This window comes from Calypte anna, chromosome 2, assembly GCF_003957555.1.
Source record: "Calypte anna isolate BGI_N300 chromosome 2, bCalAnn1_v1.p, whole genome shotgun sequence".
Classification (NCBI taxonomy): domain Eukaryota; kingdom Metazoa; phylum Chordata; class Aves; order Apodiformes; family Trochilidae; genus Calypte; species Calypte anna.
In genome coordinates this window covers 16,732,774-16,757,989 of record NC_044245.1, presented here as the reverse complement: position 1 = coordinate 16,757,989, position 25,216 = coordinate 16,732,774, and the positions used below count along the sequence as shown (strand labels likewise).

Genomic DNA, 25,216 nt, shown 5'->3' with positions numbered 1-25,216 from the left:
TAATGAATTAATATGTACACTTTATATTTTCCTTCCTGAAAAATATTTTTATTTTCAGGTAATTACAAGCCTACTTGTTAAATTTCTCTTCTGTCAAGTTTGTATTTTCTACATTTTGTAATGGAGTATGGCCCAATTAAACTGATGAAATAATACATAAGCAATCCAGCAGTAAGAAAAAGAAAAGTTTCAATAATCATCTGTGAAACCAGCTAAACACAAAGGCAAAACCTTCTACTAGTGATGAAAAGCAGAGGGAAACTGCAGAAACCACATCTCAGGAAAGTTTCCCAAATGCGATTGTGGGTGTTATCTGGTGGTCTGTGCAAGACAAAGAGAAAAAGTAAAGAAGTAAGAAATTTGGAGAACAATGAGCAGAAAGAAGGATAGAAATTAGAGCTTTAAATCTGTTATGTTACTTGCAAGGTTTTCTCTTTTTTTTGCAAAGAAATTTGAACAACATTTTTTTTCATATCATTTAGCGAAACCTCATGCTTGCTTTTTACAACAAATTTCTACTTACTCTTTTTAACTTAAAGTTATGTATTTATTATACACAATTGCCATAATTTAAGGATATTCAAAGAAGAAATTATGAGAAGTGTCTGTGGCTGCAGAGGTCTGGGTTTAATTATTTTGAATCCATGTTCTTCAAGTAAGATTGTATAAACGATCAGATCACTGTTCATACTATAAAGCAATTTCTGTGATTTTAGTTTCCAGATACTCTCAGGCATTTTCATCAGTACTTGTTTTTGTAACAGAAAAGAATAAAAATAATTTATAAAATGTCTTTGGAAATGTTTTTTTGCACTATTTTCTTCACATAGAAAAAAAAAGCAACTTTTAAATTCCCCCTTGTAAATTAATGAACAGGGTTTTTTGTGAGACTTGATCCAAAGGCTTTGACATTTCCAGCTATTAGCATGTTATAAGAGCATGTTATAAGCTTTCATATTTACCTGTAGTCTTTGAACTTTGCTGTAGAAATGTCATTTTTTCAAAGTCTGGGTGGTTTACTAGTAGGTTGTAACACAATTTTGATATTGAAATTGAAGTGAAAGTTTTGAGTCCAAGATTACATTTACACTTCAGTATTTACATACTGCAAAATTTAACGTATTAATACAGCCATTAAACTGCATTTACTTCCTTTAATGTTAAGAAGTTATTTTTAAAAGGTATTTAAAAAGTTATTAAAAGTTATTTTAAAAAGTCAAGCATTTTGGAAAGCTTAGATAGGATTCTTAGATATGATTGTTATCTTAGGATACAGCTATGCAAAGAACAACTTGAAAGAATGCATGTAAGTGAATTTACATAATTTACTCCCCCCATTATCTATTGTTAAAATGTTATTGTCCTAACAGGGCTACTCAGTTTCAGTTAGGCAAGAAAAAAAATATGGTATAGTTAAAACAAAGCCTGAGAAACAGCTTTTATAGATAAAAATACTGATAAAATCAGTCCCACTGATAATTTTATTGTATGTGTTTGAGTGTATGTGTTGAATGCCTCTGTTTTAGCTATAACATTTCCTGAGCTGAAGCAGAAGAGGCCAAACACATAGACATTTAAACAAGAAATAAAAAAGTTCTAAAATTTGGGGAGAGGGAAGCAAAAATATTTTACTGTATTAATAGGAAATATCTTAATTTTAAATCTTCATCATTATCATAATTTTAACAATATTTCACCTGAGGTGACAGATAAAAAGAAAAATATATTGTTAAACTACATTTTAAGCAGTTAAAAAAGATGGGAAGAGATAACAGGATTTTTTATGATGTCACATAACCACATCTTCACACTAGCAGGCAGCCAGTTAGAAGTTGTGATCCTCAGAAAGTATTATAGGTATTATTTCAAAACTGGATTAAAAAGGAGTTTTCAAACTCAAGCAGTAAAAATCCCCACCTATCTGGCATAGATGCTGAAGCCAGCACAGTCACCTGCTGAGCCAACAAAAGCCTCATCCTCCTAGTCTTTAATCACATATTTTCCTCTTGTTGAACTGCCACCATTAACAAAATTAAGCTAAGTTTCCCTTTTTATTTATTTCTACATTGGTTTCTGCAGAAATACTGTGACATAGACCAGCTTTCCACATGTGGGTATTTTTTTTAATTATGAGCAAAAAAAAATTACGATATTTGCCGAAAGACAGATTTGGAAAAATCACTTGATCTTTGCAGTATTTATACTAAAAGAACATTTGGGGGTTTTGAGTTCTCTTGTCATCATCTTATATGGTTTTTGGTAGTTATTTTCATTAAGTAAATAAAAATCATCAGCCTTTATTTGAGCCATACAGTTCTTGTAGAAGAACTACTGAATTCTTTTGTAACTTAATTCCTTTCTTATTTCTTCCAGAGTGAATCCTGGTTCCTTTATTTGAAAGTTTTAAAGATAAATAACATATTACAAAACCACATTTTGTTTATTTTTAAAACTACTCCACTTGAAAGATAGAAGTTTAGAAGCAAGTAGTATATCTCTTTAGGAACATCTTAAAAAGCTTAAGGTGTCACAGCTAATTTGCCAAATTGAATTGCTGTTGCCTGAGAAAGTGGTGGTATGGCTGGACAAATAAACTTTAATTATCAAGAGCCAGCTTTAAGCTACCTTTTCCTTAATGAAGGAAGCTGTCCATTTCCATCTCTATTTCCAACTGAATAACTTACCATCCTGAAGCAAATCCCAATTTAAAATTAAAAATAAACACTACAGATTAATTTTTATATTATAACTACTCAGCAAAAAAGGCAGATGCACAACTTATATAGTGAGGTTTCTATTAATTTTCTTGGTAAACAATTCAATGATATGGTAAGTCAAATTATTTCATATTTAAATACTAGTTTTCTTCCTGTCTGTATAGCTGTGGAGGCTTCCACTGTAGCAAAACTGATGAAGAAACCTTGCAAAATGAAACTGCTTCATTGTACCTCACAAGTCTTCTGTGTCACAAAAATGCAATGTGTTGGAAAAGCTACAGCAGACACTCAACATGGATTTTCCTGTCCTCTTTACCTCACTGAAGCAGCTAAAGCCAGAGCAGCAAAGCAGGGTGGCTTTAACATGGTTCCAGTGCTACTCTGTAGCTTGGAATTGCAATTGATCATCACACAGTTAAACACTTGTCAAATATATTGCTATTGATAGTTTCAAGAAAGAAAAGCAAAGTCCATTAGCCAAGAAAGCATGCAAATCATATTCTCTAAAAGATGGGAGCTATGACACTCTACATAGTCACTCATGAAATTTCTAGTAGTCCTTTCGTCCATTGTTTTCCTTACTTTTCAGTCTGGCAAACTACACCTACTCTTACTCCTCCTCATGAATCTCACTGAAATTCAGTCCTGGGTAAATGCCTAAGTTCTACTTTTTTTTTTTTTTTTCCCCTGCAGAAGCAGTGGAATTACTAATATCAAAGTCATTTGAGGCCACAGCAGAGAAAAAGTCATTATTTGGTTTAGGTTATTCTGAAAAGCATTTAACAATAGAAGTGTGAGTGGCAGATTAACATCGAATAATTGAAAAAACTAAACATAGTTTCCATCAATTTTTAATTGAATTAAATCCAAATAAGAGTCTGAGTAAACGTCTTATAATTATGAATATGTTTATAAGATAGTCATCATTAATGTGTAGTTTCATATTGTAGAGGTGCAAGACAGCAATACTGGAATGTTCTGAGGACAGTTGAGGTAAACAATCAATGCAGTGACAACACTAATAAATAACTAATAAGTTGTTATAGCAATTATTGTTTGTGTCTTTGCAACCCTGCAATGAACAAGAGCGTTATATAAGAAGGCAATCATATAATGTTTACCACTGTACCATTACAGACCACTGAGTTTAAACTTTTTACCGATTTTTAGCATCCAATTAGGAAGTCTCATTTAAAAGTACAGAAGCTACATGACAAGCGCTTGACTAGGATGTGAAGATTTTATAAACTAAGTTACAAGGAAAGCTAGTCAAATATTTTCCAGAGGAACAGTATTCCATCAGAAAACTCTAGTGGAATGGAACCAAAACCTTCCATAAGAACACAACTTCTTGAAAAGTTTTGACAGAAACCAGGCAGCAAGGAAGGCTGAATTACCAACGTGCCTCTTCATCTTTCTCCTGTCAGACAGACGGCTGGTGAGCAGCCTGCCAGGCTGCTTGGCTCCTGGTTTTCAAGAATCCCTGACTTCTTGCCTGATGGGCTGACAAACAGCTGGAAAGCCAGGTCTCCAGGAGCTCCTAAGCTACTTGGCTTCTTATGGTCTCCAGGCTCCCAGGAAGAAGTTTTGTGTGGAACTCAGGACCTGAGGCTCCCCAATGAGGGAGATAAGACTATGCTCTTAATTTCCCTTTGCTCCCCAGCCTTCAGGTTATGTGTTCTACAGAAACTGGACTCCTATATTTGTAGACATTAAGAAGCTCAGGGAAATTTATGGCAATCCATTCAGGATCTCTAGGATAATGTATCTATAGGAGACCCAAACGCCTCATGACACTTGATTCACTAAACTTCTCTGCAGTATGTGTCAAGATTCATTTGATAGGCTGGTTCTGTATGCACCTTGGCAAACATGAGGCCAGCTATGGGTTCAAGTCAGGTCTAATTTGCTTGGCCTCTTAAATCTCCAAGGAGCCTAGTGCTCTGGGAGGCCTCTCCTTTTGTGTCTCTCTTACAGTACACTTTTGAAGTTTACTTCATAACAAAAGCTTAGAAGTCAGAAAGTCTACATCCAGATATTGGGGATTAAAAGCTGCGTAAAAATTAGATCAAATACAGAGAAGTAGCTGTGATTTATGTTAAAAAGTATAATACCTAGAAAAAACAAACAAGAAAATAGAAAGTAACACCACTAAGTTTGAACTGCCAAGGTTTCTGTATAAAACTGCAAGAAGCATAGGAAGGAAAACTAAGAAACTGAAAAATGTTCATACTGAAGCAGGGAACTTTGATGTTATAGGCTTAATGAAAAAATGGCAAGTAAAAAAAATATATTGGTACTACTTAAGTAAATTATTTAAAGTATAATACAAATTAACAACAGTGTGCACTAGGTACATGACTGATCTACACTGCACTAAACTGCACTACAGTTTTAAATCAGTAAAATGCATAAACACAGCATCTTAATTAATTTCAAACATTGAATAATGCTATTTGTTAAATATCAGAAGAATTTCCAAGTTCAACTACCTTTCTTTGTTACTTTGTAGTAAAGAAATGTTCTCTGTGGTTTTATACATATGGTTACACTAAAATTTCCATGAGAAGCAAAATCTGTGTAAGAATCCCAAATAGCACAGGTCATCAGCAGCATATATTCCATCCATGGGTTAACTTCAGACTGATGGCTGCAATAGAATCCACTCCCTCATTATATGATACTTTGGAAGAATGATGACTACTTGACCTTCACACATACCCTTTTTATGACCCTTCCTTCTTAAAACTGATTTAGTTTTGATTTGGGGTATTTTAGTGTCAGCATGGACAAGCTCTTTCTTCGTATCTACAAAATACACAGACAGCTTTAGATGGCTGATCATCCTTCATCACACCCATGAAACTCCACTATAGAGTGAAAGGAATTCAATGCTTTCAGAGGAGAAAGTGTTTACCAGAGGAGAGCAAATAAAATTATCAGAAGGCTGGAACACCTCTCCTATGAAGACGCTGGGGTTGTTGAGCTTGGAGAAAAGGAGTCTCTGAGGTGACCTTCAAGTATCTGAAGGGGGGCTACAAGAAAGCTGGGGTGGGTGAGAGGACAAGGGAAAATGGTTTAAAACTTGAGGAGGGAAGATTCAGATTAGACATTAGGAAGAAATTCTTCAGTTTGAGGGCGGTGAGACACTGGCACAGGTTGTCCAAGGAAGCTGTGGCTGTCATCTTCCTGGAAGTGTTCAAGGCCAGGTTGGATGGGGCCTTGAGCAACCTGGTCCAGTGGGAGGTGTCCCTGCCCATGCAGAGGGCTTGGAACTACATGATCTTCAAGGTCCCTTTCAACCCCAACCATGCTATGATTCTATACCTTGGGATGTGTGAGATGTCATTTTGCAAGTACATTTTAAGACAATAGGATAACTTTCCCTCTTTCTTCCCTCAAATCCCCCATCTCAAATGGCTTAGTTAAATAATTTTGACAGACTCTGTAAATAGATGGCTTCCTTAAGTTCTTTAATAAGGTCGTCACAGTTGTAGCTACAACAAAGGCTAAAAATGAAACCTTGAAAGTTGAAAGCTGATAGGTCTGACATTACCTTTCCTTTTCTAATATTTGCACTTGAAACTCTACTAAATAAGAGGATAGACTTTTAAATTTTTTTTTCTTTTTTTATTTCAAGACATATTATTTAAAGGTTACCCTGTGAGGAAATATGTATTTTCATACAAAGTAGGCTGGCAGTGTTCCCCTTACTGGCAAAATGCCTTTGGATGAATTTTACAAAAGCCCAAATAACATCTTTCTAGTGTTTCTCTACATTTTTCTGTTTAGGCTCATGTACATTGGGAGAACACTATACTGTTTTTCAAAGAAGCATCATAACCAAATATCACCGTTCCAACATCAACAGAGTTGAGCAGACTTTTCTTAGTCATTTTTCATAGTAATTTGTGTTTCTTGGACCGTGCACGTACACTTTGTCATTACCAATGTGCCTGCAGTAGTAACTTTTCCTTTTGGAAGCAAGGAAATAATTAATAAGAATCTGCTTCTTTTAAGATAAATCATTTGAATACATTACATTCTTGTATCTTTAAGGCTTATACTTTAAAGAAAAGTCTATTACTCATAATTACAACTCACAGATGCTGTGCAAAGTTTTTCAGAGTTCTACCACCAAAATTATATCACTGCCAGACTACCTGTAAGATCTTAATTTTACAAGAAATTCATAAGGCAAAAAATATTTAGAACTAATGCTGGCATACACAAGTGAAGACTGATACCAAATGAGTATTGTAGCTGTCTGAGCTGTTTACAATTTACATACTACAGCATATAAAAAACTATATGTAGTATGTAAAAACTCTTATATCCGTCAGGGACCAAGAATCAATGATCTGTATCATATTACTTTAACAAACAACATCACTTAGCTATATCATACTGATAAACTTTATTCTATGTGAGGTACTCTGAAACAGCTATGACACTGTAACTATTGACATACATAATCTAGGGGTGCAGGAACTTGGATTCTGCTCCCTTTCCAGAAACTTCCTGTCTAACAGCAGGCACACCAGTTAGAACCAAAAGCTCAAAACTGGCTAGCACCTAAACATCTTGAGAATTCAAGACTCTGCCCTTTGTGACTCTTATCCCCCTAATAGTAAAACAGAAATGGTAGACTTTCCAATCTTAAACTGATTATGATGACAGTAAGAGCATGGGAGATAATCCCACAGTCGCACACTATGACAATAACAGCTCTGTCAGCATGACAGATCAGCTTTTAAGGTTTTATAAATATCTTATAAAATAACCTTTAAGTTATATTTACTGAAAGTGTCTGTGCAGAAAAGTGGATGCTGCACTACATTGTTATAAAAATTTCTTTCATACTATTAACAAGTTCTATTTAATCTATCAGTCTCTACACTGCAGAATAGAACCACCACAGCTTCCAAAAAAGAATACAAAAAGAAACCAAATCCAGATTCTAAACTCTCTGCTATTTGAAACATGATTTGCAATCCCAAGCACAGGCTTGGAAAAGCCAGAATGCACATAATCCTTTCACAGTCATAAACTTATTATTGCTCTTGAATCAAGCACTGCACAAACCAAACTGCACTTCTTGAAAGTTTGTATAAATTGTTGACTATTACTAACCTGGAATAAAAATATTAAGAACTATGTTTTAATAGAAAAAGTTACTGGACTTCACAGTGTGGCTGTAATTGCTGCTTTATACACACTACTTTCCATTCAGTGTCAGAGGAAAGGGCATTATTGGTTGGTTTGTTTCTGTGTGCCACTCTGCCTTAGCCTCACACAAAGAACTCTTTGTGGGGTCACAGATTTGCATTTGGGCAGGCAGCCAAGAGAGATGAAAGGAGGATGGCTACACTAAGGATGTACATAGCTTTACACTTCAAATACCAAGTGGGGAAAAACTAAGAAAAAACCTCATGTAGTCTATAATTTCAGTAGCTGTCCTTTGTCTTCTTAGATCCTGAAAGAGTTTTTAGTGGAAGCTCTAGCAATGTGGAGTTCTACTCTACAGGTTGCAGTCTTACACATAATAAGTATTCCTTCAGTTCTGAGATAATGTTTTTAAAAATCAGTTAAAGCAATATTGCTCAAGAGAAAGGATGGCGTAGTCACACCTTGACAGATGAGACATGTGTACACCCCACCCTGAGGTAAAGAAAAACTAGAATGTGTATGTTTTTTAAAAAGATGGAAAGATAATTCAGAATAACCAACATGCTTGAAAAATGGCAAGCAAGCTTCTATTACAGAAATCATTGTGAAGAAATAGAAAATGCTTAAGCTATAAAAATCAAGACCAAATGTTCTAATAATATTTTCATCCATATACTTGCATCTACATCCACCCATCTGTATAAATCAATAGCAGTGCTCAGTTTCAAACAGAAAACAGTGCCTGCAAATGCTGCTGAAGATACCTAGCACTTTGAAGGAATTCCCATTCTTTACATAGTCAGGATCTCAAGTGTGATGCTAAAGGATATATATTTGTGGTACAGTAGAGAAGATGTAAAAGCTACAATAAATATGGAGGTAAATTAAACTGGAAGGTAGTACTGTATAAGGATTAAGCATAAAAGTCCACTTAGTATTCCAGGAAACTTCTAATGGGAAACAAAACCCCCTTTATTTTACCACAGGTCAGTAGCAAGAATTCACTGAAGATGACTCATATATAACTTACACTCACCATTTTATCTCTATCTGGAAAATGACATGAAATAAATAAATAGCTCAGGCTTCTGTGTACAACTGACCTGCACAACAGCCACTATTCACTGGCACTTTTTGTTGGCAGTCTGAGCAGAAATTCTAAGGATTACACTGGCACCGAGTCTGAAATATATTCTGAAACCAAATTATGGTCTCCTGAGAACTGAAGTACCTCATAGTGAACAGCTACAGCTACCTGTGCTATTAATAGCCTGTGAGTATAAGCTCTCTGTTCTAAGCATTGTCAGATTTTAATCATGTTTTATTTGGGTACAGTAAGTTTAGGTTCTTATTAGTTATTGAAATGTATTTTCCAAATACAGTAAGCACTCTAAAGGCAAAATAAAATACTATAATGAATGCTAGATGGAAGATTATTCACATTTTTTAAATTAATGTATAGATTTTTTTTAAAAGTTAACAGAATGAAATAAAGAGAGTGTAAGTAGCAAAAGGAAATTATTGCTGGAAATAATCCAAATATAAAACTTCTATATGAGTGTATATATAAAACAAAACTATTGTGCTTTCTTACCTTAGCATTTTCAATGCACGGACAAATAGCCCAAGCTGCACTTGCTTGAACATCTGGATTAGGATTTTTCAGCAATGACCATAACAAGCGAACTCCATCTAGACGGTCAATTATTCTATTACAGAAATAGAGCAAAAAAGAGATAATTAATTATGGAGTAGCTAATGAAAAAGTAAAAAATATATCTGTTTGGAACACTGCTTTAATAAATATGGGTATGATTGTCTTTAATGTACTGTTTTGTCTTTATTGTACTGTTTCGCTATATGTTTGTTTTATGGTTGTGTTTTACTGTCAGCTAATCACCATCATCATAGTCTAAAGAGCAGATGGGTGTGAAAAAAACATGGAAAGACAGAATAAGTTTTCTAAATACATCTCATTAATGCTGTATAAATTAATAGCAGTGCTCAGTTTTAAACAGAAAACATTGCCTGCAAATTATGCTGAAGATACCTAGCACTTTGAAGGAATGCCCATTCTTTACATAGTAGGGATCTCAAGTGTTTTGTTAACTTTTTATCAAGACTGTCATTCAAAGTGCCTATAGAAGATGAAGTAAACTCAGTTATAAACAACAGAACTCATATAAATGTGAAAACAAGCATGTGACTTTTTAATGATCTGCATGCAAAGTGAAATCTGAACTCAGGCATACTGGCTTCTTTCATATAGCAACAAATACTTTCCAAAACAAATATTTATGCCCCAAACTATGTACTTAACTTTTTATTCAGTCTGCGCTTAATGTATTTACCTTACTCTATGACATATTTTGAAGTACCATGTTTCTAATCTAGCATTAGAAATTAAAATGGTCACACCACAGTGTGCCCTTGTTGGGCATGAATAATGTGTAACTTGTTTCTCCTGTGTTTCTTACCAACAAGACTAACACTGAACACCATATTATAATCACTTAAACAAACTGTAATCAAAGTATCTTTGTGACTAACTGAAAAATGAGTTATCATCAGGATCATATCTATGCCATCTGTGTTATGTTTACATATCAATCAGGCTCATGATCACGGAATCATCACTTCATAATAGGGTCCAGTGAATACCTTAAGCAGAAAGGAAGGTCACTCAAAACTTAATAGCCTTTACAAAAGTGCCTTTTTTTCAAACAGGTATGTTAAACCCAAAGCAGATGGGCTGAAGGCAGAGAAAAGTTCACACCTTCATTTTCTAATCTCAAAAGTAAAATTGAATTTTATAAAATTATTTTTATTTTTGTTATACAATTGTGTAATATTTAATACACAATTCAACTGTAAATACAAAAAAAATTTAAATACCCATTGTGCTTAAAAACATCACATAAAGCATCTCATTTGTGTTAACGATACACAGGTTTGATAGGAAATTTTTTAACTAATTATAAAGTCAGCTTGATGTGTAATCACACTACTATTTGAAGCAGAAAAAATAACTAAGGACATGAACTCCATATCAAGTAACCAAGGACTTAATTCATGACTTTGATACAAACTGGTGAAACAATTGTTTTCTGAAATAATACTTTCTTGCACAAACCTATCATTGAGACGCTGTAAATTATTTAAGATCTGCTACTTTAAATACAGCCTATTTTACATACTCAGCTCCAGAATAATTGCAAGAAAACCGTCATTCAAAGGACAAATTCAGAAATCTTAAAACATCAAAATAAACCAGCATGATCACACGTCACTCAGTTTACATGTCTGTTCAACACAGCAAGGATGACTTGAGTAAAACATACTCTTAAATCCCTCCTAACACCCAAAACTTTTAAGCAATTTTAACATTACTTTCCTGTCATTTAATAGAGCACAAGGAATTTTCCTTATATTGGAATTAATTATAAAAGAACCCATGAATCTTTCCCATGAACCCATGAACCATTTACCAACATGAGGTACTTCCTCCCAGGAGGCACTAAACATAAATGACCCAGCTCCAACAAGTATATAAAAGATAGATGCCAAACACTGAGCTCAGCTTTTTCCACCATACTCAAAAAAACAACCTCTAGGCTGATTTATCTTTCCTGTATATTTTTTTTAGATCTTCCTTTTCAATTTAGAGTTTACTTTAATTTTCTTCTCAGTTTTCTTCTCTTCTCTTGAGCTTTTCAGTGTAATCTAGCCTCACTCCATGGTAGGGTTTCTGAAGAAGAGCTTTACCTTTTTCAAGAATACTGGAAAGACCAATTGTCTTACAATCAACAGCTCAGAGTATCTGAAAGTATAGTCCTCTGTCCATTCAATATGTAAAAAATCAAAGTATATAACCAGTACAGACAAAACAAACAGCCCTCTAATGTACATTGTTCATCACTGATTATTGCTTTCTCTCAGTTACACTATATTAATTCCAATGAAAATAACTCTACATAGAAGCGTGATGCTCTTAAATTCTCATACTTTAAGAAATTTTACTATGTAATTACCATACAAGTACAAACCCTTTTATATTCCTCTTGTGGAGAACACAGTGTTTGCTAACTAAAGAAAGCATTGTTAAACAAGTGGGTAACCCTTTCTCAGTTCCAGGATTTATCGTTCCATGGTATAACTGTGAAATGTAGCAGATGAAGAAAGTGGGTGTTAAATGAGCATATCTGCTGTAAAAGCAAAAAGAAGGCTAAAATAAATGGCCCTGAAAAATGTTTCCTCTATAAAAGTGATTAAGTATTACTTTCCTTCATTGTGAAAATGCCTTTTTAAAGTGAACAGAAACAAATATTTAGGTTTCTTTACAAATAAACAAAGAAATAGATGGGAAAATTAACCTGTAATCTTGAAAATTTCAGCTCTGGTGACATTACCCTAAATAGTATTGCTTTTGCATGTAGTTTTTGTATTAAATTTTTTTCACAAAGTTTATTCTAACATTATCAGCAGGATGCTGTAATAAAACTACTTACCAGAATAAAAACAAGCAAACATACCTTAAAATTTACTTTGGTTGGCATTCAATATTGTATTCATCCATAGCTAGTACATTAGTCACTCTGTGGTTGCAGTCACTTAAATGATTTATTCTATAATAATTTGTTGGCATTGTGATCATAAAATTAAACTACAGTTAAACCTGTATTAAACAACCCGTCTTGGGACTGTTAAAGGACAGTTCTTTTAGTAAAGATGCAGAACAATTCCTTCCAAAGCTGAAAACAATCTCATAAAAGCTGAAATAATATGATAGTTGATATAAAAATCTTACTATCAAATATCTGAATGTTCAAGAATCTAACTACTTTATAGACTAGCTGAACTACATGTATCCAATGTGTCTAATGTAATGAACACTATTAATAGTCAAAATCTTAACAGGCATGAAAGTCACCCAAAGTAGAAATGTAATTTCATTATAAGTAATTGCCACCTAGTGCCCCACTGTAAGTACATAGCAATATATAAATATGGAGAGTTAAGAATATTCTGATATCCTGAACTATTGTTTCTCTGCACCTTACCATAGCAGAGGCATCTCACAATAGACCTCAACCAAGATTCTGAGCCAAAGCTCTGTACCTTGCCATTACTTACTTGATCTCTGATCTGACAATTTTGAAAAATGTGTAAATTAACTCTGCTTCTCAAAATCACAAAAAAGTAGTTGTATTGGCAGTGAGAGATAGGTAGAGTGAAGAGGCATTCCTGACATGCAGTGCTGTGCTGGCCAGACATGATTAGAGCAGACATGAAGGGGTATGTAGCTGATATCAGTCCTGCAAAAAGACAGCTGCAAGGTGTATGAGCAAAGCACCCTCCTGGTTTTCACACAGAACAGCTGACATATTGTGTATCTAGAATATGTCTTACAGGAAAATATTTTTATATATTAAATATTTTAAATACTAAATATAATGCAATTCAACCCATTCAGAGATTACTGGAGTGTCTAGGAAAGCCTCCGGGAAATCTCAGGTTACAGTGAATTAGTGTTTGCTATTTGACCAGTGAAGATAATTTAACAAGACAATTGGTTTTTTAATTTACTATTGTTTGCTGTTTATAGTTAACATTTGATTAACAAAGAGTTCTCCCATTGTTTCATTTAAGAAACTTAATATCATGACATAATATAATGAAATGCCTGTGTAAGACATGGTTTACAACTCTACAAATTTACTTTGGTGTATTAATCTGAAGCTAGCCAAGCTGTTAATCTGAAATATTACTTCACTTTAAAATTCAAACTTAATCTTGAACATTTACTTTAGAAATTTGAATATTGCTTAAACACACATGCATACACACAAAGACATCTGTTTGTCATATCTATCATCTTTTTTCTGCTATAGTCTCATTTGCCAGAATTTTTGAGAACTCTAGTTTAATTGCCTGCCAATTTAGACCACAAATACAAATGTAAATAAACAAAGTTGTACTGACTCTGTATTGTGTTCACTGTTAAGATTACAGGGTTTAATTCTGGCAGAATGAAATCTTGTCTTTTCTGCAACCATAATTTAGCATGTTTCTCAAAACTTTCACTAGTTGCTGTGGACTGCTTTGATAAATAGTATTACATACCAATGATTCAAACTCCATCTGTTTTGCTAAAATAGTTTTATATTTTAATTTACAAGATTCTATATCCTCAGCTTTGAATGCTAGAGATGAAGTCTATGGGTTTTCAAATGAAAAGGGCAAATGAAAAGTGAAAGAATATGCTTTAGTTCTCTGTTTTTAGTAGGTGAAAAAGACCAACCTATTAAATGTTCTCAAAAAGCCAAATGGACATAAAACATGTTCAGCAGCAACTCTGTCACTGGCCATGAAGAAGACTGAATATGGAGAACATCTTCACACTGTCCACATAATAGTAAAGATTCAATTATAGTTACGCTTTTTTAAGATAAGCAAACTTATACTTTGTTATGATAGAAGCTGGTTGCTGTTCTTTGTTTTACAGAGCTCAACAGAATGAATAAGAATCACCAAACTGCTTGAAGTTGCCTTAATCTTGCAGCAGAAAAGTAAGACTATGATACCTTATACTCAGTAGCTGCAGAAGCTAAAGTGTCAACTGGGAAACACGGCAGAGAGAAAATTTATAAGAAGTCGTGTATAAGCAGCAGGTTCACCTATGCTTATCTAATAGTCTCACTCTCAGTGCAGACTTTCTCCATGGAACACGTGATGAACCAGGTAGCCCAGAAACAGCAAAGTAAAACTTGCAAAAGGATATTCTTGTCACAGGGTACAAGTGGGTTTGCTTTGCTTCTTCCATGAAGACAAACCTGGCACATCTTCACTTCCTTGCTAATATATGTCTTTTTGGTTAAGAACTTCCAAAATGTTTACTGAAAAAGAACGAACTTCACAGAAGTTTCTAACAAAGTTTCTTATTGTTTCAGTCCCAAATTTTGTAAATGGAACAAAGAGGTGCTATAGACTATGTATCCTTCATGTCTTTGGTGACTTACTCTCCCAAGAAAAAAGACAATGGTTCAGATGAGGACAGACCATTCCAATTCCTGCTGTACTGGTCTGAGATAAGAAGATGGAAGAGGAATGGATGTTGCTTTTTTTTTGGGGGGGAGGTGTGCAGATAGGAGAGGAATGGATATCTCTTTATTTGGGGGCATGGGGAAATAGGTGCTCTAAAACCTATGAGAGACAAAGTACTAAACCAAGTAAATCATATAAGCATCTGACTAGTTGCACTGGGGTCAATGTTTTAACTAAGAATCTTTTATAATATTTTGCTGGATTGGCAACAAACTTACCCACAGTTGGATGAGTCATAGTTAGGAAAGGACAGCAGCATTATCTCCTCTCAGCAGCATTATCTCCTCTACTGCAAGTCTAACTAGCGCAATACACCACCTACATGTCACAGTCTTGCAAATAATCATAACTCCTGTCTAATGTTTTCTTATGGTGTAAAAAGTATATTTTGCTCTTGATCAAAGATATTGCTTACTTGCTAATGTTTTAAAATACTGAAAAAAAAACCAGCCAACCAACCATTTTAAAGTTCAGAACTTCCAATAGAGAATTTTTTCATATGAACCAAATTCGACATTTGATTCATTTGTCCAGCCTTAGAAATTATAAAATTCAGTCCCAAACAGCCTGCTCTCTCTCCTTATTAAAAACAAGATGCATTTTGTTGAATCACAATTTTTAGCAGAAATTGGTGTTATTTTTCATGTTTACACTGACTACACTCCAATATGAAGCTAGCCCTACGGGATACTACAGTGACAGTCCTGAGCACTGGACTATGTCTGAGGCTTTATAAATATCAGTTTATATTTGTTGGAATTTAAATCTCTCTGGTGATTTACAATTTTAATTCTGTTATTACATTACTCTACAGACTCATTTTTAGAGAGATATGTTGTGAAAGTGATTTCATTTATTTATACTTTTATGTTATGTGGCTAACTGTTCATACAAGCCATGTTTACAGTTGTGTACCATCTAGCCTTTTGCCACTGGGTGACAGCCAAAGCATGAAAACAAAAGCCCTATTCAGAAAAAGAATTCCCTGCACTGCTATATGAATATCAAGTGAATTATGCAAATCAGAACAGGAGGAGCTTAATAAAACTCTCTTTCTGACCTGCCTCATGTATAAGGAGGAAAATATTCTGAGAATCTCGAAGTAAACATCCCTGTAAGGGAACAGTGAGCACAGTAAATACTGACCTCAACATTTAACTGGAACACTTCATCATAAAAAACTCAAGGAGCTTTGTAAATTATACAAATCTATATCACATAGCAGCAACTCTCTGAATAAAAAAGTGTATTTTTGAGGGTTTATTTTGTTTTCCAAAGGAGAAAAGGGTCCAGAAGAAGTCTGAGTTCATACATGAAAAGATGAAGGAGATCAAAGAAGATAAAATACAAGAAATAACCTACTTTAAAAAAATGTGCACATTTCTTTTTATAATTACTTTCTCTAATTGATGACACTCCTTCTGTTTTGAGAACAGATGTAAAAAGGAGAAGGCAAAACAGGCACTCATCACACAGCCTTTTAAAATTGTGCTCTGTAACCCTGAATTTTAATTTCATTAAAAATCAGGTTACTAAAGGTTTATGTGGTGTTCCCCAAAGTGCAGTTTTTCTATATATTCCCTTAACAATTTTTTTATATAAACGCACATTTTGCAATGGGATGTAAATAACTCACACAGCTCTGTGGAAAACAAAAAAGAAAAATATCTTCTTAAACCAGATTAGAATTTACTATATTTGTTTGAGAATTACTAAAATTACATTTTTTTCAATATTTAAAATGTTATGAATGTGAATAGCTTACATCATACTTTCAGGTTCCGTTGCACAAGCTCCCACTGTTTTGGTGACATTCACAAGTAGTGCCTGGTTAGTCCCAGAAAGTAACTTCACGAGAGGTGGTATTCCACCACATCTACGGATAACAGATCGATTTGCTGTCTCTTGGCAACATTCTCCCAGTGCTCCAACAATATTTACAAGGATTTCTTCAGGCTGATCTGGAAGCAGTTCTACCAAAGTTTCTACAGCTTTGTATTCCTGAAATCTAAAAGACAGCAATAAACCCAATGTTGTTATTTTCAGTGTCTTACTGTTTTAAGTTTAATCTTATCATCAAAGTAACATTTTAATTGAAGTATAATCTTTCATTTCTGTATGTAAATTATCTTGTTGAAGAAACTACACTACAGGTAAACCATTTCAATCAGTTCTTGACAGTGTGAAACACAGCATAATTTCTCTACCTTTTAAAACAGGTATCTCTAGTTTAGCTATCTAGGAATACACAGAGCAGTCTGAGGGTTTTTTTAAACCTTGACATGTGGATGTCACATTTATAAATAGTTGAAAACATACTGGAAGACTGGCAAGTACCATGACATCCTAACTTCCAGTACATTTTCCGGACATATTAACAACAGCTAGAGCAGTAGTGCATCAGACCCTCCACCACCTCTCAGGACCAAAGGAGCACACTTACTTTTCACTGTTAACCCTTAGAGAATTTGCCCAGACCAGTTCTACACTTAGTTCAGGTCCAATATTTGTATTTTCCTAAGGTACGAGCTACAGCTCTAGTACACTTCTATTGTACTATGAGAGATTACATTTTGCTAAAAAGAAGTTGACATTAATTTGAATTGACTGATATATTAATACTTTCCTCATTCTTCACAGCACTTTTAGTGCTGAAAAACAAAAATATGTTTTTTAATGATCCTGTAGGTCCGGTCCTGTCCTATCCTATCCTAACCTATCCTAGCCTTCAAAGAGATGCATGCTAAACCTTGGAAGTTTATCTTTTAGAACAGGACTGGGGCCATAATTTAAGTTCATTAAGTGTAGTGTAACAAGGCAACCAGGTGCCCCTAATTGCCAGGGAGTGGGCATGAGCTTGTGTTAAGCCCACCTGTGCCTAATTAGCCTTTTATTGGCCCCCTGGTCCTGCTCATGCGCAGTGAGGGCCTGCCCTAATTAGGCACAGGTGGGCTTAACGCAAGCTCATGCCCACTCCCTGGCAATTAGGGGCACCTGGTTGCCTTGTTACACTACAATTAAGAGGTTCTTAACACATAACAAATACTGTATCTTCCTTTTATATTTTTTCTGTGATACATCTTGACAATTCTACTTGGCATAGCAATCTATATCTAACCTGTATATTATCTAATAATTATGCATTGATTTATACCTTTGTGTGAATTCAGGTAGTTCCTCCCCTAATGAGAAGATTTCTCTGAGAGCAGAGTTCTCATTTGAGCCTCCCCCATGCCTCCAAGCTTCTGAAGTGCCTACTTGAGCTAGACATACTATATACATGTAGCTTTTTTTCATACAAAAATATTAGTATTTTTGAAATGTTTATGGCAGAACTACAACTGTTTCAATAAAAGTTAATCTTTCCAAGCTCTTTTATCAGTATCACAAATAAAGTAACAGAAATAAGGAACTTCTATTTTTCCTCATCCAAGCCTTTGCCTGAAGAATAATCTTCCTCTCTTTGTTCACTATAATTTGGAAGTATCCCTCTACTTTTTTTCTTCAGAAAAACAGCTACAGCATGAAAAAAGAACAATAAAGCAAGCAAACTTTTTTTTTTTTTTTTTTAAATAAAAACCTTCTTGATTTTTACTAGCTACTATATCTGTGTTGCATATCAGCTGCTTCACAGATGGAACATTATGAGCTGGCTCTGCAATGGGTGGGCCCCCCTCTGACAGAGCTGCTGGCTCAGGCCATCTTGGGTCCAGAAGCAGTATTGTTGCTCCCTGCAACAAACTGGAATCTGAGCCAGTTAGGCCCAGGCACCTGTATCAGCTCGTTGCTGAGTCAGCACAACACCTTCTTCAGGTACAGGAAACACTGCAGTAGTTTGAAGACAGCTAAGTGGCACTACAGGCACCAGCACAGTTTTAGTGCTAGCTTCATGCCAGACTCAAGCTCATCCCTCCAGAACTACTTAGGTGTTTTGGTATTACCCTCCCTCCCTCTTCTGTAGTGCCTCCCCACCTTGAGTTTGGATAGGGTTTACCAATTCAGACTCAACACTACATAAAACCTGAATTCAGATCAAGCCTGGGGCTGTGCCTGGCAAGTAACCTTCACAGGGTGCCAAGCACTTGCCAAAGACACCTGAGTAGCCCAGAAAAATGTTTGCATTTGGACAGAATTACTGGCAACAGCTACACTAATAAATAAATCCCTTGAGAGCTCGATCTCTAGTCCTGAGGGAAAAAAGCACAACATAGTATCCGTATGGCTAAAATCTCTCATCACAAAGCAGGGTGGCCTCACCCATTCTGCCTAATGGAAACAATCTGTTGCCTGCACTGTTCTAAAGGAATGTCTGGGCATTGTCTGGGAGAGTGCTTGTTGGTCCAGACCAGGCTTGTAGGGCACTGTGCTAGCACCTCAAATAGTATGGAAAATCATAACATAGTTCCAGAAACCTGACAGGTTTGGCCTTGTTTAGTTTACTAGGATAGAGCCATTCAGTCCAACTTATCAGTCACTGATCCAGAAGCAGAGTGCCTCTGTATAGGTACCCAAAGCTCAGAGAAAAAGATACACCCTCCTGAAAAGCCAGGTTACTGAGCAATCAAGAATGCAAAAAGCAGTATAATAGCAGTGGAGTATGTAAAGACCATGGCTCTGTATACCAACAGTTTGGGAACTCATTGAGGACAATAAAAACCCAGACCGTAAATTCTTATTACTAAAATTCTTTCTAAATTTTATCTAGCAGTTATTTATTATATCTGCTTGTCCAGCTAAGTACACTAGGGCTGCAGCAGGAGTTTACCTCTTTACTCCTACAAGACTATGAATCTTCCATTCCTCTGTTACAGAGAAGCATAACTTCAGGAGGAAAACTAGCACTCCGGTGGATCAGGGGTTTTTGAGGTAAGGTACATAAACCTGATAAATGAATTTCAGATGAGGGAGATGAGTATTCTCAATCATTGTGTTGTTCCAGGAAAGGTGGATGGTCATAACTTCTGCTGTCACATTCCCAGATACTCACACAGGACCCTGACCCTGAGAGGTTGTAGGACCTGTGGTAGGACCCTCATCAGGTAATTCCACTCACTTAGCAGGTACTTTTTTGAGCCCCTTCTGTAGTCAAGGGTGAGGTATCTAGGCTCATTATCATAGATTCCAATATATTTTTAAAGTAAGTGAATCTAATGTGTGTTAGATACCTACCCTAGAATAAGTTAATTTGCTTTTGTCTCTCTTGATATGAAAAATATGAAAGCTAAATGGGCTAATTACTCTCTCTATGATGCAGCAGTAATTCTAGTTTGTAAGCTACAGAGTGGGGATATTAGTTATGTCCATATGTCAAACATTTAGTATGTGCTAGTACACATCCTGATTCAGTGTCCCACATCTGAACTATTCTTTAAAGGCACTAAATGTTCTCATTGACTCATAAGATTCTAGGAAGTTAACATTGTTTACAGTGTACCCTGATAAGGTTCTGTGGCAATTTTTTTAAAGTTCTATAAAACCTAAGTTGAAAGCCCAACTGATTATAAATTATAGTTTGAAGAATCAAAACATAACAATTTTGATAACAGAGGCTCCTAAAATCAAAATACAATAATGTAATAAATGTTTATAAAATTGAATTGTTACTTTGACACATTTTCTCCACTGATTGCACACTTCCAGATTGCTCCTGTCACAGCAGCTAAAAGTTCTTTGTTTTCAGAGTTACTAAGCAGAGCAGATAGGGGCTGCAGACCTCCATGTTGTCTAACCAGGTCACGTGTTTCTTTATCTTCTCCACACTACAGGGATAAAAATTAAATATTTATATTATGTAAGATGTTTAAATTTATGTCTTCAAAAGCTAAGTGTATTATGCTGTAACTTGTAAAATCTAATAGAGAAGAAAACATAAGTATTTTATTAAAGTATGTGAAAATTTTAAGAATTCAATAAGGGAGTTTGACATTAAACCCCTACTGTATATGCAGCATCCCTTACACTGTCACATTGTTCACCTTGTGGTCAAACACAAAAATAAAAACAGCTCTTGCACAGTTAAGTCTCACTTCACTGGTTAACTGAAATTTAGGGCTTGCACACAAGAACAACAATTAGGAACTTAATTATAATATTAAATATGCAGCTGAAATATTATTGAAAGAATTATCCATCAATGCTTGTATAACTTCTTACATGTAAGAGAAATAGTGGAACTAAAAAATATTAAAACAGAAAATCACATGAAAACAAAGGGCTAATGCTGGTTCTGACCTACAGATTATAATAATACAATTACCTTAAATATGGCATTTGCACAATGCATCTGTAGCTCCTCAGATTCACTACTCAGATTTTTCACAAGGTATTGAATCATTCCTTCCATCCTTATTGCAAGTCTGTAACTTGGCTAAAAAGATAAACTGCATATTTTCAATCCTATACAACAGTAACAGTAGTCAAAATAATAACACAGTGCTATAATTCTAGGCTTTGATATTGAAAAGCATTGTACTTTATTGCATTGCCTTGAAAATACTCTTGATGTTCCCAAAGTTAATCAAATGCATAAATTACAATGCTCTTCAAATCTCCTGTACAACTAGATGCTGCAATGCCTATTTTGTAGCTACCTGAATTAAACAGAAATAAGAATATTCTAAATGATTTACAGATTCTTTGCTCAGAGACAGGAAAAAAAAGATTTTTCAGAATGAGCTCAAGAAGTACCCACCCAGTTCATCAAGAACCAGCAACCAAAACAACAGATCTATTCCTAGAACATAGTTCGAAAAACATGTTCTTAGAATTAACATTTTTTTGGTGATCTTTTCTTCCAAATTTTAACCCACAGGAATTGTAACCAGGGACCAGTATTTAAGAGAAGGGAAACATCTGTCTAAGAGATGCACTTAGTTATTTCCAAATTTGGCCAGATAAGAAACCCTCAAAAATTTCACCTTCTTACAGACTTACTGAAGCTAAAATCTGCCAGTCTGCTGTCTCATGGAGCATGCATGAACTTGTGTAGTACAAGAAGCTAATTTTGAAAATACAAAGTGCTTTATAATGGAAAATCCTTTGAAAAATCATGTCTTCCATGTCTCAAAATGACCAACAGAACTTATGTATATTTTCAAACTTAAGTGCAATCCACCATGATTGATTTAATTAATTAATGGAATGTACCTTGAGTTATTAATTTCAAACATTATTCCACAAATGGAGAAATAACCACTCATCTTATATATGGTAACGTGTAGCAGGATGAGCTTTTCTTGCTCTATTGCCTCGCATCAGAGTGAGCTCTCTCTGTGGGTGTGGGTCCCGCCTTTATTGGCCCCCTGGTCTTGCTCATGCCCAATAGGGGCCTGTCCTAATCAGGCACAGGTGGACTCACACCCACTCTTTGGCAACTCGAGGCACCTGGTTTATCTTGTTTCTCTACAGTAATGGCAAAAAAAAACCCTTGTATTCAAATTCTTAGAGTGAATATACTCAAAGCTGTGAAACCTGCCAAGGAAATCTGTAGAAAAGTCATGCATTTTCCTTTCTTCTTTTTTTGTAATTGAGCAGACAGACAATTCACAAGGACATCTGCCCTGTGAATTCACAATTCACAAGTGCATCTGCCCTGCACTGCTTTGGATCTTCTTTGCCACACCTGAAGGATAGCTTTGTAGAATTTAAATGCACTGAATAACCAGAATATAACATCTTAACTTGCCATATTTATCAAGTATGATTAAAAAATACAGAAAAAAAATTAAATTCATTAAGGATTTAATTTCTATGTATTTTCTTTCACAAAGTACTCCCAGTTTTTTAATTTAAAAAATATGTGGTCTTTACTTCAATATAAGTCATGGCCTTCTTAAAAACACTGTTCATACAAACATGTACTTCCAGATGGAATAACTGGCCTGGTTTAAGTGACAGACAATTGTTTTAATGATCAGAAATAATTTAGCTATGTGTTTTTACTGACCTCTGAGGCACATTCTTGTAGTGTCCCTGCTACTGGGGTTAAAATGTCTACATGGGAACATCTGAGCCATCTAGCTAATAATGGAATGCCACCAGCTGCACGGATTGCTTCTTTATTTCTGGTGCTTTTGCTGCAGCTCCAGAGTGCCAAAGCCCCACAGCGAGCCATTTCAGTATCTTTTACTTGGTATGTTGTTGGACTGGTTGATCCCACTGAAGTACATTCCAACAGCCTAACCTAAAAGAGAAAAAAAAAATTAAATTATCCACAGGAAAGTTAGATGCTTTCAAATGATGGTAAACACTACCATGAGAAACATGTATATGACCCATTATTTTTGGACCAAAATATGCATACAACAAGGAGACAAATTTGAATTACTGCTTACCAGTCTCTTGATTCCTCCATGCTGCCTTACTGTCTTTCGTGCTTCTTTGAATTTAGCAACATTAGCAATTGTTTCAGCTGCCAAACATCTTAGATCTTGACTTGGAGAGTCCAGTATTTTCACCATGATCTGCAAACCCCCAAGATCTGAAATTGCATGTCTGATCATTGAATTTCGACTTATTTCCTTCAAGATTCTTAATGATCCAATCTAAAAAATGAAAGATAATACAAGTTTAAATCATTTAAATGTACACTAGCAAAAATATTTTAAATGCTTTAGCTTTTAAATTTAACCAGAAGAAGGAGACTGAAGATCAAGCAATTTGGGTTTTTCTATAAACCCCCTGAAATTGAGAAAATACTGAAATAACAACAAAAAAAATCTATTTTCTTTATACTATATAACTTTGAAAACTTTAGAAAATATTCTAACACAACAGGCATATTTATTCCTCTATTCAACAAAGCTACTTACGTGACATCTAATTTCTTCTGTCTCAAGTAAATTAATTAACACTTCAAGACATTCGAGGTCTCTGATGGCCATCTGACAAGTGTCTTGAGCCAGATTGAAATCTCTCATCGAACACAGTGCAATTACAGTAGCTGTTGCATTACCTCCCTAAAATAAGGCAAACAATTAAGAAATGTGTAAAGCGCATTAAATATAAAACTTTATCTTTTTTACTTGTACTAAGAATACTACTAAAGAGGAAACACGTTCGATTTTTTTGTTTTCACTCTATGGTGTTAAATAATACAAGCATAGTAAGAAATGGAATTATTGATGATGAAGTTTGCATATGTCTTCAAGATTGGAGTGAGAGTGAATAGCACAGGTGACAAATGACCAATATCACTTGCTGTGAATGGACTAGTAAATTAGGCAGTCATATATTGTGAGTTTTGTATGAGTGTTTGCAGACTGCAAAAGTACACACAGTCAAGACATTTCAGAGAAGCTATGTGCATTATTTGCATTGGTATTCACTCTGGGAGAAACCAGATTCCAGTGGAAATCTTCCATTGTGGACATTTCAGAGGATTTTTCTGAAACTGAAGCCAGTGTAAAAGGTTTTTATTTTGAAAAAATTGATATTGTGAACAATAAAAATTGATATTATTAGACAGTATTCAACTGAGTTATAAAGGAAACAGGGTAAAATAGCTGACTGAGCAAAAGCGGCATGTATCCTCTTGCTTCAAAATACCTTGTTACTAATGTCCTGGGAAACAACAAATATGTTACCATCTTTGAAAAGAGTTAAAGAGTAATCCAAGGACTTTTAGCCAAATATCTGTGTTGAACAAAGTAGTAGACTGTAACAAAGAGCAGAACTAGCAGACATCTGTCTAAATATGATACTCTTGCAAGTGTACCATATATTTAGAGTCACCATGGATCTGTTAGAGACATTCTTCCCTACAAAGCTTAACAGGTTTGCAGCAATGGTGATCTAGCTGGTATGTCTAACTGGACTCCATAAGAACTTTGATGACATCCTTCCCTGGTAGCTTTTAAAGAAACTAAGACACTATATTGCAAGAGGAAAGGTCACATTAAGGGAATGAAAAGAACGACTACAGCGTAGGAAACAGCAGAGGAATAAATGGTCAGTGGAAGAAAGGGATGTGATTTAGTGGAGCTCCACAGATCTGTGTTGAGGTCATGCAGCTCAACATACTCAACCATAAAAAATGAAAGAACCAGTCATGTTACAAAGTTTGTTGATGGTACTGTGATTCAAGGCTAGTTGTGACAAACTGCTAAAGAACTTACTAAGAGGGTAATAAAACAGCAAATGAGAAAATGAGATGCAATGCACATCAGAAAAAAACCCAACTCTAACTTCACAGATTATAGATTTTTAGCTGACCATTAAAAATTAGA

At 35.0% G+C, this 25,216-nt stretch overlaps 1 protein-coding gene across 1 annotated transcript in view; it reads right to left on the bottom strand.

Moving 5' to 3' along the window:
- The window catches only part of ARMC4 (armadillo repeat containing 4), an 85,238-nt gene that overhangs the window by 28,322 nt on the left and 31,700 nt on the right, over nucleotides 1–25,216 (bottom strand). Inside the window, exons 10-16 of the mRNA XM_030445768.1 lie at nucleotides 23,801–23,947; nucleotides 23,324–23,533; nucleotides 22,936–23,172; nucleotides 21,247–21,357; nucleotides 20,595–20,749; nucleotides 16,756–16,998; nucleotides 9,481–9,595 (exon numbers count right to left, since the gene is read on the bottom strand). Of these exons, the coding sequence (XP_030301628.1) occupies nucleotides 9,481–9,595; nucleotides 16,756–16,998; nucleotides 20,595–20,749; nucleotides 21,247–21,357; nucleotides 22,936–23,172; nucleotides 23,324–23,533; nucleotides 23,801–23,947 (1,218 nt within the window). The remainder of the gene's footprint in view (nucleotides 1–9,480; nucleotides 9,596–16,755; nucleotides 16,999–20,594; nucleotides 20,750–21,246; nucleotides 21,358–22,935; nucleotides 23,173–23,323; nucleotides 23,534–23,800; nucleotides 23,948–25,216) is intronic.